Below are 15,261 nucleotides of genomic sequence, written 5' to 3' on the forward strand. Positions count from 1 at the left end.
ATGCCATGAGAACCACTGGCAGCACTCTGCCACTGGTCCCCGTCACCCTCTACCCCCCTCGGGGGCTGGGACTGCAAATCCTGCCCATCTGGATCTGCTGCGTCTGAAGATGTGTCTGAGCCAACCTGTGGCACCTTGGTCCGTAAAGGACGCTTCTCTCTAGGAGCCCCCGCGGACCCGAGACGCGGCCCTCTTCTGGGCCTTGGGAGGTGGATCCAAAGGCTCCAGTCCCGAAAAAGCGCGTTTCTTATTAGTTATGCTTAAGGCCAGGAAAGCTAACACAAACTCTGAAGAAAAAGATGAAGCAGAGTCCTCCGAATCGGAATCAGAGTAGTCTCCCTGTCCCTTGGGGGTCAGCTTGCGTAACTGATCGAGGCCTTGGCACGGACCGCTGTGGGGAAAGCTGCTGCGCAACTCCCATCGTGATCTGCGCCGAACAGGCCCCCAAAATAGCACCGTTTCCCGCACTCAGCGGGAAAAGACAGGGGGAGGGACTGGCAGCTCCCCGACTGCCAGCACAACTGACCGACCCCGTATCATGCCCCCCCCCCCCCCCCCGGTGCCCGCTGAGGATCCCTCGCTGCCAGGGAGGCAGGCCGAACAAAGCCCATCTTGGGACAGGCGCGGCATCGGAACAAACTGCAAAAATAATAGCTAGAAGGAAAACTGGCCGCAAGTAAACACCGGCGCACACACAGTCGCAGCAAAGAAAAACAAGGGAGAGTGAGAATAAAATTATTTAACTTTTCTTTTTTTTTTTGTTAAACTTGCCGGTCTGCCATGGTCTTTGGTCGGTGATGCTGGGGTGAGTGATCCGGGCTCCCCGGTATCACCCCAGGGACTGCTGCACCAGGTCAGATGGCTCTCAACCCCTGCCGCAGCCGCCTCACACCAGGGGGGGGGAATAGTCTCCTCAGGACCTGCCGACCCCCTGGGAGGCTGACGTGCTCTCTCCAACAATCTTCCTTGCAAGTAAATTTGTTGATCTTTTCTATCTTTTTTTTTTTTTTTTTTAAATAAAAGCTTTATAATTATAGCAAAAGGAAAAAATCTAAACTACCAAGTAACCTATTCCAGACTGTGAGTTTGGCACCCAGGTATATATGGCAGAGTCTGTCACAACTTTCTCTGTCTCCATCTGCTGGAGGGGAGGCAAAACCCAGGAGTCTGGACTGATCTGGGTACGTACAGGGAAAGTAAGTTGTTTTCTGCATTCTTTATTTGAGATCCAGCTTTCTGGAAGTTGTAGTTATAAGATATGGGGTGTCCCAGGTTTTATCCAGAAGAGTTTCTAAAATTTGGGGAGAAGGAAGGAGCAGTTGGAACATCTAAAATGTGTAAGATTCCCAAAACTTCAGATCTGGGGTCAGAAAGTTTCCAGGTTTCTATTTTTAGGGCTGAGCCCAACTTTTCAAGAAATTTGGAATAAGTGAGATCTTCTGCTGGTGAAGATGGTTGTGGCTGATCTTCTGAAGGTCCAATGGAATTCCAGTAAAGTATTTGGGGATGATAAGGGAGAATTCCCTGGTGAAGTTTCATGATGCGGAAAGGCTGGAGGTGAAACCAAGTTTTGTGGGGATGGCTCCTTCAATGGTGAGGAAGGAGAATTACGTACTGATGTAATTTTACACTTCCCAGAAGGTGATAGGGAAGTGTGAGTGGAATGATGTGATAGCAAACCGTGGAAAAAATTCTTCAGAAGAGTTGTGATCTGAGACCGTTTCCTGGGCCAATATTCTATGAGATGGGACTCTAGTGTTATCCTCCTTGTGTGGTTTTTTTTGTTTGGAGTTCTAATTAAATCTTGTCATGATTTTTCATGCTGTGAAGATGGTCTTTTCCTGGAGTGGATAGGTAGATTTTTTGGCAGGCATGCAATGTCCGGGGATGAATCCCAGCTCCCTGTTGAGTCCTCTAGGTCTATAATCAGAGAACTGTAAAATAGATATACCTGGCTCGCAAAGGTACGAGTCATGTCCTGATCGGTAGCAGCAGAGACACCCACCAGTTGGGACCATAGCATTTAGTCTTCACCTAAACTAATCCCCTCCTCTACAGGTTGAGACAGTCATTTTCTGGGGGCCAGCAGAGATTAGGGAGCGCTGACTAGTAGCAGGACGAGGTTCAGACAATAGTCAAGGCAGGTGACAGGCAGCAGAAAACAAGATCCAGGCAATGGTTGAGGCAGGTAGAGGATAGCAGAGACAAGATCCAAGTGATGGTCAAGGCAGAGAAATCAATCTAGGAAAGGAAGGACAGAGTGAGAGACATAACAGGTTGGCACAGACAAGAACTAGATGCAGGCCTGGACTCACTGGAACAAGGCAAGGCAGACAAAGCAGAAAGCAACTAGAACCAATGGTGGATGCAGGGAGACCTGTTATTGAGGCAAAGATCAGAAGTGAAGTCAGCATTTAACTGTCCCTGGAGGCTGTCATCATCCAGGAATGTTGCAGAGTCCCTTCCCACCGCTGGACTCTTAAGTGATATGGAGATACATGCGCCTAAGGAAACAAATGGCTGGCAGTGTTGATCGAGGTGTGTGACCTGGGATTTGCATTGGTAAAGCAACACTAGCTGTAGAGTGAGCACTGCAGTCGGTGGGGGCGTTACAATGACTCAATATCACTGTAGAATTTGTGAAAATATACCGCTCCAGAGGAATTTAACAGAAGTTCTGCCTTTGGATGACACTCATTTAGCAGTTTGCAATACAAATTATTTAAAAATGCAGTCTGATATTAGGCCGTCAATAACATAAAAAGGATTAATAGTTTTCAAAAATATTGATTCTTTTGAAATGCATAACCATTTTTTTTTATACTTGCATCCTTATCTTTGTTTATGAACATAAAACTTATTCTTGAGATTCAGAATCAGGAATAGTTACAGCCAGGGCTGGTGCTAGCATTTTTTGCTGTCCTGTGTTGTCGTGTCCCCCCCCCATGTATTCAGTGCCTGTCCCGGGCCCATTAGATAAAGCCCAGCTCCATCCTGCAATCTATATTTTTAAAAGCTGACATCCCTCCACCCCAAACCCATTAACCCTGGGCAAACCTTACAGCCTTGCACTTATGCCACCCCTCCCCCTCAGTCCCACACCCACAGAGACACACAAATTATGCATTTATACCAAATTTTACATAAGAAAACATTCAAAAATATAACTCACAACATGCATATTATATTTACATGCCAACCAGAGAACCCTGCAAAAAAAAAAAACAAACCCAAAAAAAAAACTAACACTTGAACTCCTAGGGAATCAGACTTTTGCAATGCATGTTGGTGTGGGCATGGCCCTCAGAAAGCCATTAATAAACGGAATTAGCATTACAATATAGTAACCTCCCATACCAAAACAAGCCTAACAACCTTACCTATGAAAAGGCAACACTGCACATTACACCAGGGCCTAGAACACCAATAAAACTTATTAGGAAACCAGGCTGCTATAGACCCCTTCACAGAAAGTACACATGAGCAAAATTCCTCACCTCTGTCACATACCGTATGCAGAACACAGAGAGACCCTGACTAAATACAAAACAAAGATCAGAAAGTATCAACAGAAATTTGCTAAGAACTGGAACCCACAACAATCCAGCCTCTGTATGCAGAGCAACAATGGAAAAACAGATAGTACCAATCTTCATAAAACATTAAATAAAATCAAGAAATATCATAATAGTAAAATCATATCCATAAGAATATTTCAAACCAGTGAATGAACAGAATATTGAAAATGTCCCAAACATCAATAAAATATTTCAAAACATCTAATGAATAAAAGAAACTATTAAAAAATGTTTATTCTCCCCCCCAAAAAATTAAATTTTGAAAGAGCAGAATCAAATTACATTCAATAATTAAAACTAATAAGGATTAAAAAAAGTCTCCTGCTCTCCCCATACCTGGGATCTTCTGATTTCCAGTCACCCTGAGATTGTCGTGGATTGGAGGAAGTAGGGCCACACAAATTTTATCTTCTCACACACATGCAAAACATTCGTTTTCTCACATTCCCTCTCTCTAACATACAGGTCGATACAGTACAGTGCGCGCCGGAGTACACCGTTAGCCCGCGAGTTTGAAGCGCTATTTTTACCCCTTATACAGTAAGGGGTAATAGCACGTTGAAAACGTACTGCCAAACCCCTCCTCCCCCCCCGAAACTAATAGCGCCCGCAACATGAAAATGCATGTTGATGGGCCTATTAGTTATTCCCGCGCCATACAGAAAGTAAAATGTGCAGCCAAGCCACAGGGGTTAATTTCTGCCGGCACTGGGAAAGTGTACAGAAAAGCATAAAAAAACTGCTTTCTATACACCCTCCGACTTAATATCATAGGCTCTCTCTCCCTCACAGATACATCGTGTGTGTTTGTACGTGCCTGTGAGAGCTTACATTTGAGACATAGGCTCTCAGTCACACACATACACAGTCTCCTGTTGTCGTTGGACCATGGTGGGATGAGCTTCACCACAGCCCACTGATCTTCCTTGTAATCAAGTCTGAAGGCACGCTGAGAATCTCCAGAACCTCATTGAAAGGTTCGAGCGGGGGAGGAATACCACTCGAGCCCACACCGAATCTAGACTGCCTGGGATGAAGGACTTAACCTACCCGAAGGTCAAGCCCCTATGAAAAGTGTCTCCTCTGTAGGATCGAAACCCACTAACACAATGTACCATGCTGAACGAGTTGAGGCACCTGCTTTTACTCCTCTGGTAACTCAGGAACCTGGACTCACCACTTATTGTGGATTTTTTTTTTTTTTTTTAAATCTCACTCCTAAAGCAGAGTGATCCTTAAAAGGCCATTTAAGGCTTTGGATTGTCTTGGTACCCATTCGTCAGTCATAGCCGATGATCAACCCTGCTTAGCTTCCAAGATCAGACTCATCCAGATTCATTGACTTCCAGAGAGCAAGAGCGATCTGTTAGAGAGCAGCAAGAGACCATCTGCAATTCATTGCCACCGCCTCGATGCCTGCTTAAGGATAGCCTCAATTTCCCTATCCTGTGCCTCCTTAAAGCCACTCCCCCTTTCACAGGGATAGTCATTTGCTTGGTGCCAGTACACACCAGCGCAGACACTTTCAGAAAGCGCAACTGCGCTCTCTCTCTCTGCCGAATCCAGGGGGTACCACATTGCCAAGGCTCAACCCCCTGTAAAAAATAGCACGAGGCACCCCATGTAAGATCAATCAATTCTTATCATCCATAATGCTTCCCATAAGGAATCTAAATCGAATTCTTGTTTGGCTTTAGCACCCTGCATCTTCAGTGCCTGGGCGATCCAAGCCGGCAACCTCTATGAAGAAATGCAACATTAAGCTATACAGTTCCAACGCCAGAGGAATTTCCCATTCTCCAGGGAATAAGGGCTGCATTCACCATCCATGCCACCTGGGATGCTATCAGCGTGACCCACAGCAAGAGTAGACACTCCAACACATACCTGCAGCACCAGGTGAGCGGGAATTCGCAGACCTCGATCCTGAACTCTTTAGGTCTACCACATCGAAGACTGAGCAAAAACCTATAAGTGGGGCCTAGCCAAATGGCTGCTCAACTTGTCAAGCTGATTCGCTTCAGACCTGCGCATAAAAAAAAAGCAGGCGAATGCTGCCGCATACCAAAATCAGGGGGCACTGGTCCTACACCCACTGAGAAGCCTTCCCCTGCTGATGATACACATAGGGGAGCCCCAAAACCTGGCAACACCACTGACAGGTCCCCTACCGGACCCATTCCCGCTTCATACTGGGAAGAGCAGCCTCAGCTAAAAAAAAAAAAAAAAACTGCCGGAGAAAACTCCCTGAACCTCCAAGTAGCGCTGATACAAGCTAGTAATTGGGGGGGGGGGGGAAAGGGCACCAAGGTGAGATGCCTGAATATGGCTAACAGCACAAAAATAAATGCCCACTAGCAGCACACTTCCAAAACGTCTGACCATTGTGCACCCAGCTGTGCACCTGCACAAGTGAGCGTGGACACGACAGCCAAAAAACAAGGCTGTCCAATAATTATAGGGGCACAACATGTGGTTTAGGTAGGTGCCCACCTGAACACCCACACCCAGGCACGCAAGCGCCGCCGCCACAACCTAAGTGGCTTCTAAGCCTGAGAGTGGGGCCTAGCCAAAAAGGTGTTCAACCTGCCAAGAGTCCCCCAGCTCCCTTGGAGGCGGGAATAGACGTCTGATCGGCACACCGAGGCTTGGAAAATCAGAAGGGAAAAGGAAAATTGGTTCTTACCTGCTAATTTTTGTTCCTGTACTACCATGGATCAGTCCAGACTCCTGGGTTTTGCCTCCCTTCCAGCAAACGAGACAGAGAAAGTTTTACTGACAATGCTACTTAACCACAAGTGCTATCTGCAGTTCCTCAGTATTAATCTAACACAAAGCCAATGACAACCAATTCGAAAAATGTCCCAACTTTCAAAAACTTACAGAACATGAAAATATTCTCTGCTATAAAAACAGAATGAGTGGATGACTCTCCCCCTCACTAAACTGGGTAGGTACTACAGGAACGAAAATTAGCAGGTCCTTTCCTTGTACATACCCGGATCAGTCCAGACTCCTGGGATGTACCAAAGCTCCTTACTTGCAGAACACTTTCGCCAAAAGATGAGGAACCCATATGTCCCACATACAGGCAATGGTGTCTAGCAAATGTATATAGCGACTTCCAAGTCGCTGCCCTGAAAATCTCCTATGAAGAAACGAGTTGCGCCTCCACCCACGAGGCTGCCTGAGAATGCATAGAATGAGCACCAATCCCTCTGGAACTGGACAACCTGTAATAATGTAAGTGGAACCAATAGCCTCCTTAAGCCAATGGGCAATAGTAGCTTTAGAAGCCTTAAAACCCCTCTTCAGACCACTCCACAGAACAAAAAGGTGATCTGACCTCCTTAAATCATTCATTACCTTGAGGTACTTCAATAAAGCTCTTCTCACATCTAACAATTTGAGCTCTCTCGCATGCGGAACGGACGCTTCCACTGTGGGAAAGGCTGAAAGCTCCACGGATGATTCACATGGAATGCCAAAACCACTGTTGGTAAAAAAAAAAAAAAGGTACTGTCCTCAACGAGACTCCTGAATCTGAAGGAATGGATCAGAAGACAAAGCCTACAGCTCAGATACTTTCCAAACCAAACATATGGCCACCATAAAAAACAACCTTGAGAGTTAAGTCCTTCAACATCACTCTCCGAAGAGGTTCAAAAGGAGCTTCACATAGTCCCCTGAGGACTAGATTAAGATCCCAGAACAGAGAAACCCTTCGAAGCGGAGGACACAAATTCTTTGTACCCCTAAGGAACTGAAAAACATCCGGATGTGTCGAAATAGAGGAACCATCTATTTTACCAAGAAGACAACCTAGAGCTGCCACTTGCACTTTATGTGAGCTGAGAGACAAGACTTTGTCGAAACCTTGCAGAAAAGAAAATATCAGAAACTAATGACCTGAAAAGACGAACACCTTTGGTGGAGCATCAGAACTCAAAAGTTTTCCATATCTGTACATAGGAAATATTAGTGGACTTTCTCCTGGCTTGCAACAACTTAGTAATAACCGCCTCTGGATAATCCCTACGTCTCAAACACCGCCTCTCAAAAGCAATGCCGCTAGACAAAAGCAAACAGCCTGGTCATAAAAATGGGTCCCTGACACAGAAGACCCAAGAGAATTCGGGCCGTCCACCGCCAAGTTGACCAGATCCGCGAACCACGGATGCACGGCCAGTTCGGTGCCACCAAGACTACGTCTCCCTGATGCTTTTCTATGAGGCAAAACTTTTCCCATGAGCGGCCAGGGAGAAAAGACAAAGCAGTACCCCCCGTGGCCAAGGGAGAACCATGGCATCGACCCCCCTCAGTCCTATCCTCTCACCTCAGATTGAAAAAAAAGAGGTGCCTTGGCATTCCAACGAGTCACCATTAGGTCTACATGGGGGGCAGCCCCACCACTCGCGAATGAGTTGTATCGTGGTCTCGGACAATTCCCACTCGCCCAGATCTAATGCCGTCCGACTCAAGAAATCTGCTTGAACGTTTGACCCCAGCTATGTGGGATGCCACTTTTCGCTCCAGGTGCTGCTCTGCCCACCGAATTAACGCCTGTGCCTCCTGGGCTACTTCTTGACTCTTGGTTCCGCCCTATTGATATAAGCTACTGTTGTCGCATTGTCCGAGAGGATCCTCACTGACTGACCTCTCACCAACAGTAGAAACTCCTATAAGGCTGAGAGGACCACTCTGGTCTCTAGCTGGTTGATAGACCATACAGACTCTTTCCTGGACCAGCCACCCTGAGCTGAATGGTGCTAACATACCACTCCCCAACCAGAGAGACTGGTATTGGTAGTAATTACTACCCAATTTGGAACATTGAGGTCCACACCTCTGACCAGATTGGAAGTTAGAAGCCACCAGGAAAGACGCTCCTGAGTGATGCCCTTGAGAGGCAATGGAACCTGAAACTCCTCAGAGACTGGATTCCACAGAGACAAAAGCGCTCTCTGCAATGGTCTCATGTGAGCAAAAGCCCATGGTACTAATTCCAGGGTTGAGGCCATAGAGCCCAGAACTTGTAAATAATCCCATACCTTGGGCAACTGTAACAACCACCGAATCTGCTCCTGCAGCTTCAGAACACGCTCCTCTGAGAGGTATACCTTGCCAACAAGGGTGTCGAACCAAGCTCACAGATAATCCAAGGACCATTTTGCTACATTCACAACCCAACCTAAGGACTGGAGTGCCTCAAGAACCCTTTGAACCAACTGGCAATAGAGAACCTCCGACTTCACCCTGATAAGCCAGAAGTCCATATATGGATGCACCAGAATTCTCTCCTTCCAGAGCGCCGCCGCTACCACCACCATCACTTTGATGAAGGTGCGTGGTGCTGTAGCCACACCGAAAGGAATGGCCTCAATCTGAAAATGTTGTCCCAGAATCGAACCGAAGGAAGTGCTGCGAGGCTTAATGAATGAGGATTTGCAGATAGGCCTCATATTCAGAGACGCTAGAAACTCCCCTTTGCGAACCACTGTAATCAGAGACCTCAGGGTTTCCATCCTAAAAATGCAGAACCTTGAGTGCTGCATTTACCTTCTTCGAATCTAAAATGGGGCGGAAAGTTCCTTCCTTCTTTGGAACCACAAAGTAATTAGTAAATGGAATATCTCCCCCTGTGAAGCTCTTCGAGGGGAACCAGAACCACCGCCCCCAGGTGACACAGACGGTCTAGCATCTCTCGAACTACTGCTTGTTTCTCTAAGGAGCTGCACGGGGAAATCAGAATCAACTTGCAGACGGGCCGAGCAAATTCTAAAACGTAACCGTCCCTTACCACACTGAGAACTCACTGGTCCTGAGTAATACTGGCCCACTCCTTGTAAAACCTCTCCAGGCAACCTCCTATAATGGGAACGAAGGAGAGGACTTAAGACCGGAAGCACTCCCTCCAGCAGCAGCTCAGAATGGTCGAGCACTTCAAAAGGATTGATCCCCGGACTGCCCCTAAGAGAAAACTGCCTTTGGGCCTGGACACAAGTCTTGACAGCCAGGCCTTCCTATCCAACTGAAAACGAGAACATGTCTGAAAAAAACACATCCTTAGGTTTATCCTCTGGAAACCTGAGGACTTTATTCTCCTCAATCTACCGCATCAGTTGCTCAAGATCCTCTTCAAATAAGAAGAGAACTTTAAAAGGCAGCGAACCTAACTGCACCTTGAAGGAGACGTCCACCACCCAGTTTCACAGCCAGAGCAACCTTCTGGTGGAAACCACAGACGAAATACAAACTAAACCACATAAGAGCATCCGCACCATAAGCAACTGCCGCCTCAATTCTCTCAGCCCTGTCTACCTCCTTGGCAGAAAATGGCAGGTTCTTTTGTGACTGCTACACCCATTGGAGACATGCTCATTGCATAAGACTAGTACAAATAGCCGCTCGCAACTCCAGGGCAGAGACCTCAAAAAATCCTCAAGGTGTACTTCTAACTTATGATCCTGAACATCCTTCAATGACGCGGACCCTGCCACCTAAGCAGCCTCGTGAAGGGGAGGGATCTGGACCACCAGATTTACATCCTATGGGCGCATTGGTCGAGCACACGCAAGGGTCACCAAGCCCCGGCTCGCCCCCCCAGGAGGCTCAAAGGAAAAAAATTGTCTCAGTTGCAGAACTGCAGGTTTGCACCCATTTACCATCTGCTGAAGACAGAAAAATACTGAGGAACTGCAGGTAGCACGTGTAGTTAAGTAGCAGTGTCAGTAAAACTTTCTCCGTCTCCATCTGTTGGAAGGAGGCAAAACCCAGAGTCTGGACTGATCCGGGTACGTACAGGGAATGGAAACCCTCCACTTCTTCTTTTTTGTTTTACTCCTTACCTGAACTCATCCTGTCCTGGCCGAGTATAGAGTGTCTCCTACTGCGGGGGACCCAAAGGCCTTCACCAGCACCCTCGGCTTCCTGCTCCCACTAATCTTTCATCAGTTTTTTTTTTTGTTTTATTTAACACAGCTAAGTCCGCTCCGGAAAACCAGCTACCAGACCGAGGCACTCGCCTGAGGGAAGGATCTGCAGATATCACCACAGGAAAATGCGACAGAGAGGAACCGTAAGGTATTACCATTGGGGGGGGGAATCAATTTCTCTCTTTTCTCCATCATTTTCTATATTTCTTTTTTTTTTTTTTTAAATCAGTCCCCAGTATGGAAATGCACGTCCACAATTTGCTGGAGACAGAACACTGGCAGGCATGCAGGGGTATACGTACCGTGACGTCAGCTTTGCTGGTAGAGGTGCATAACCCACTGGTGTGGATTAATCTGTCTGAATGCTAAGAAATTATTAGGCAACCCTTTCTAAACATACACCCACAGTTAGAAATTGTTAAAAAGAAATACAGAAATAAAATAAGAGAAAACAGCTTATGTGATTATCCTTAGCACTACAAGGTTTCTTAACCTAGCTAATTCTCTTCAGTTGGCCCCACAGATGCAGAAAAAAAAAAGCAGTCCCACATCTCTAAGCAAAAAAAGGACAGAATGATTTCTGAACTTGATAAATGTTTTTTATTACGCCACACAGCATTAAAACAAATTAAGCACTGCTCTGCTATAAAGAATGAACAACAAAAATGGTCATCAAGAGGCAGTCCCTCAAGGTAAATATCAAATCTCAGAATGTAGAATGAAACCCATACAACCAAAAACTGATTTTCTGCTAACTTAATAGTTAAGTACTGAACTTGGGGGTGATAGAGATACAGCTCATTTCTGCAACAAAGTTTGGGATTTGATTTTGAAAATATAAAACCAGAAATACCAGAGACTGCAATCACAAAACACAACTACATTTTGCTAATGTAATTACAAAAAAAAAAAAAGACAAATAGGCCACATTCATGAATGTGGAAAACAAAATAGCTGGTAACATTCCACATTTACTTGAATTCATAATGGTGAAAATAAATTAGAAGCATTTAAAACTTTAAATATTGTTTTTACAGATAAGTGAAAATCAGATCAAAAAGGGAACTGCTACTTTTAATTTATGTGCAGTATGTAGGGCCTCAAGATACAAGCAAAAAAAAAAAAAAAAAAAAAGAGTACTGTGAGTTTCAGCTATAAGATTCTGAATTGTAGCAGAAAAACATTTTGGGGGGGGGACACCTCTATGGAGATTTATGGCTTGATTTTTTTTTTCCATTGACAGAGTGGCTATGAAATGCAAAATGAAATGAAGCAAAAAAAGTGAGAGGAAAAATATAACCACAGCTTATGTCAAAAAAGATTGTCTCAGTTCCAAACAGTACATTTATTCATAATTGTTTGTAATCCAACAATAAGAAACATCAATTGGTCATGAATATGATTTCCATAGAGGACTTCATTATTGTGATCAAATGTTGCAAAGGTTCATAATCTTGAAAGTCCCAATAATAATATCAGTAAGAAATTTAGGTCCCCCAACATGGTCATGTTTCACCAAGCGGCTTCATCAGGAGGGACATTACTGTAGGAAAAAAAAGAAAATAAAATATGTATCAATTCATACACAGACCAAGAGATATAAAGACAATAGCAATAAGAGTATCACTAACTACAAACTCTGAAAAGGACAGGCAACAAGTAAATCGCCACAGAGCAGCATTCCCAGCATTATTTGGAAAGCATGGCTCCCAACTGACAGATAAAGTGGTCAAAACTGCATGAACATGTCACATGACAATGGAGAGCCAATAAGATTATAGTAATAACTGACCAACATAATTAAAAACAAGAAATAAAAGTCACCCAAATGAGATACATAATATATAAAGCTGAAAAGAAAAAAAGAAAGAACTTAGCAAAACAAAGACCACTAGGATTTAAGTAGCATGGGGTTTTTGTCTTTTAAGTTAGTGATACTCTTATTGCTTCTATTAGTCCATGTATGTGTAAGAAATGATACACTTTATTTTCTACAGCAATGACCCTCCCGGTAAAGCCGCTTGGTGAAACATGGCAGTGTCTGTGGACCTAGCTTTGTCTTACGGATTTGATTATTGTTGGACTTTCAAGATTACGAACCTCTGCAGCATTTGATCACAATTATGAAGTCCTCTATGGAATTACACTCATGGTGAATTGATGTTTCTTACTGGTGAATTACAAAACACCTATGAATAAATGTACTGTTTGGAACCGAGAATCTTTTTCGACTTAAGCTGTGGTTATATTTTACCTCATTTCATGTGGATTTTTTTTAAATAAATCTGCAGTACTGCTATACACTGGTACTGCAGATTTTAGATAGTCTCAGTGTCAACCTACTATATATGTAAGGCTACAGTATTTGCTGGGAAGACTCATGAAAACCCCATGAAGACTTCATTCTCACATGCAATACATGAAATTGGCATAAACTGAAGAGTAAAATGGGGAAAGGCATTTCTTAGAACAGGTGATGTGGCCAGAATATGAAAAAATATATTAGGGCAAAAAAAGGCTTAGGAATGACTAAAACCGGCACAAAGTCAAAATGCAGTACATTGATATTTTGAAGTATATTGTTAGTATTGGTACTCCAAAAGCAAATTCCTTGATATACAAAGTAAATCAACTGTACTAAACATTCTTTCCAACAATTTTGTCAATTATTTTGCAGAACCTGGAATTTGAGTAGAAACATTTGTAAAGTAGCGGTACAAAAAAAATCTGACACCACCACTATTAGCAAAGGAGACAGATGAAAAAACACACACTAGCATCTATAATTTTTTAAATAAAAAAGGCAGCTCTCATTACAAGTGAATGCTAAACTAACAAATATAGCATGAAACTTGTGGGGATTTTGTAGAAGAAACCTTAAAAAAATAATTAAGCCATCTTGCATTTCCTGAAGGTTATGTTTTATGTCCTTAGAATAGTTTACATGTTTTAAATCTCAACCATTCCCCATAAAACCTGGATACAACATTTTAACTACGTAATAAAGCCTTTAGCACACACAAGAGGATCCTAATTGGCTACCTGGCATCTTAACTTAAGGAAGCGATGAATCCAAAGCAAGTCAGGCACAGTATTTTGGTAATAGTTTTGTTTTTTTTAAACACGAGACGTTCCTCGGTCCATCCGTGTCCCTTACGATACAGGAACTAAATGCAGAGAGAATGATCTGGAATTAAACAATGCTAATATAACAGGCCTCAGCTTTATATTTTTGTTTTTTACCCCAAAATTACGCACCAGTTCACTCAAACATGATGGGTTTTAACATTTGTAATTGACAGGGGGAACAGCCCTAACATTTCCCAATATTTTCTTATAGTGAAGCCTTCGCCACCAATCAGCACATCGCAGGGGCGGGAACAGATGCAACTTAGACCCATCACTATTCTCCCCCTCCCCCCCCCCAAAAAAAAATCCATCCACCCACCATCACAGTAAAGGGCTCAGAACAGAATTAATTAGTTGCAGTATGCCAACTCTTCTTAAAAATTAAAATAGCGGCGCATCACAGATTTCAACCACTCCTCTCTCTCCGTCAGTCGCCGAGCCGCGGAGACCCCTCCCCGCCCCCCAAAAAAACCCTATCGCAAGCCCGCATAAGAAACGCTGCGATTCCTGCTCTAGGTCGGCAGGCTGCTTTCCCCTCCACCTCCTTCCCCTGCAAAGCGTGAGGCGGGGTGTCCCTACTCAGGACTCAGCCCATACGCCCTCCCGAGACAGAGAGAAAAAAAATTTCACCAGACACCTCCCTGCAAATAAATAAAAACACCCCACCGCCCAGCAGGCCTCGCCAGTTCCCGATTTGCCATTGTAAATCTCCATTCGCAGGCACCCGCTTGGCTCTAGCTGTAATTACTGTGCGGCCTTGCCCGTCTCTTACGAGGGGAAGAAATGCCAAGTCGGAATCGGGGGTATGCAGTCACTCTCTGGCTTTGTCGGAGTAAAGAACGCCGGCGCTGAGCGGGAGCAGAGACTGGGGGCGCAGCGCACTCCACCCCGGGGCTCTGCCGCAGACTAAACCAGGCCAAGCTGGGCCCTGCCCGGAGGAAGGAAAAAAAAAAAAAAAAAACCCACGCACCACGGAGCCGCCCGCCACTGTGCCCCTAGAGCGCTCAGAACTCATCTTACCTCGGTAACGGACGATGAACGTTTTAAACAAACAAACGAAAAAAAAAAAAAAACCACACACAAATAAAAGCGGCCGCCGAGAGCAGTCCTCAACCGGGCCCGGCGAAGGGGCGCGCGCTCCGTCCGCAGCTCACATTCAAACGCCGGCAAAATGGCGCGCTGACCTCACCGCGCAGGCGCCGTGGCGCACGCGAAAGACTTCCCTCTTGCGGACGTCCGCACTTTGGCCATCTTCACTCCCCGACTCGGGCGGCTGTCTCAGGCCAACGCATTCGGTGCCATGTGCATGATGCTGGGCGCTACAGCTAAACACATCTAAAAAAAAAAAAGTGTGCAGGGCCAGTTCGTCTCCTGCCAGTCATTGCAATGCATTGCAAGACTTTGCTCTTTCCCTTGTAAGGTTGCCATCTCGACCAGTCCTGGTTTTGCCCCATTGCATGCATGGATTTGTAGTTCTGATTTTAGAATACAAGCGTTGCCATACTGGGTTAGATCAAAGAATCATCGAACCCCATCTCTTGTTTCCAGGTCACAAGTATCTGGCAGGGTGGATATATTCCAAGCTGCTTATCCCAAGAATAAGCAGTAGATTTCTACAA

The 15,261-nt window shown here is 45.0% G+C and overlaps 1 protein-coding gene across 7 annotated transcripts in view; it reads right to left on the reverse strand.

Moving 5' to 3' along the window:
- Positions 1-14,915, reverse strand: part of CSE1L (chromosome segregation 1 like) — a 184,244-nt gene extending 169,329 nt beyond the window's left edge. The window contains exons 1-2 of one of the 7 annotated variants that reach the window (XM_029612426.1): positions 14,827-14,915; positions 13,556-13,680 (exon numbers count right to left, since the gene is read on the reverse strand). In XM_029612426.1, the coding sequence (XP_029468286.1) occupies positions 13,556-13,562 (7 nt within the window). In that variant the 5' untranslated portion in view covers positions 13,563-13,680; positions 14,827-14,915. Of the gene's footprint in view, positions 1-13,555; positions 13,681-13,961; positions 13,980-14,414; positions 14,550-14,612; positions 14,632-14,662; positions 14,801-14,826 lie in introns of those variants that run through there. The other 6 variants (XM_029612423.1, XM_029612425.1, XM_029612424.1 and 3 more) reach the window with 6 other exon arrangements.
- Positions 14,916-15,261: the final 346 nt, after the last annotated feature.

This window comes from Rhinatrema bivittatum, chromosome 8 (assembly GCF_901001135.1).
Source record: "Rhinatrema bivittatum chromosome 8, aRhiBiv1.1, whole genome shotgun sequence".
NCBI classification, from domain to species: Eukaryota; Metazoa; Chordata; class Amphibia; order Gymnophiona; family Rhinatrematidae; genus Rhinatrema; species Rhinatrema bivittatum.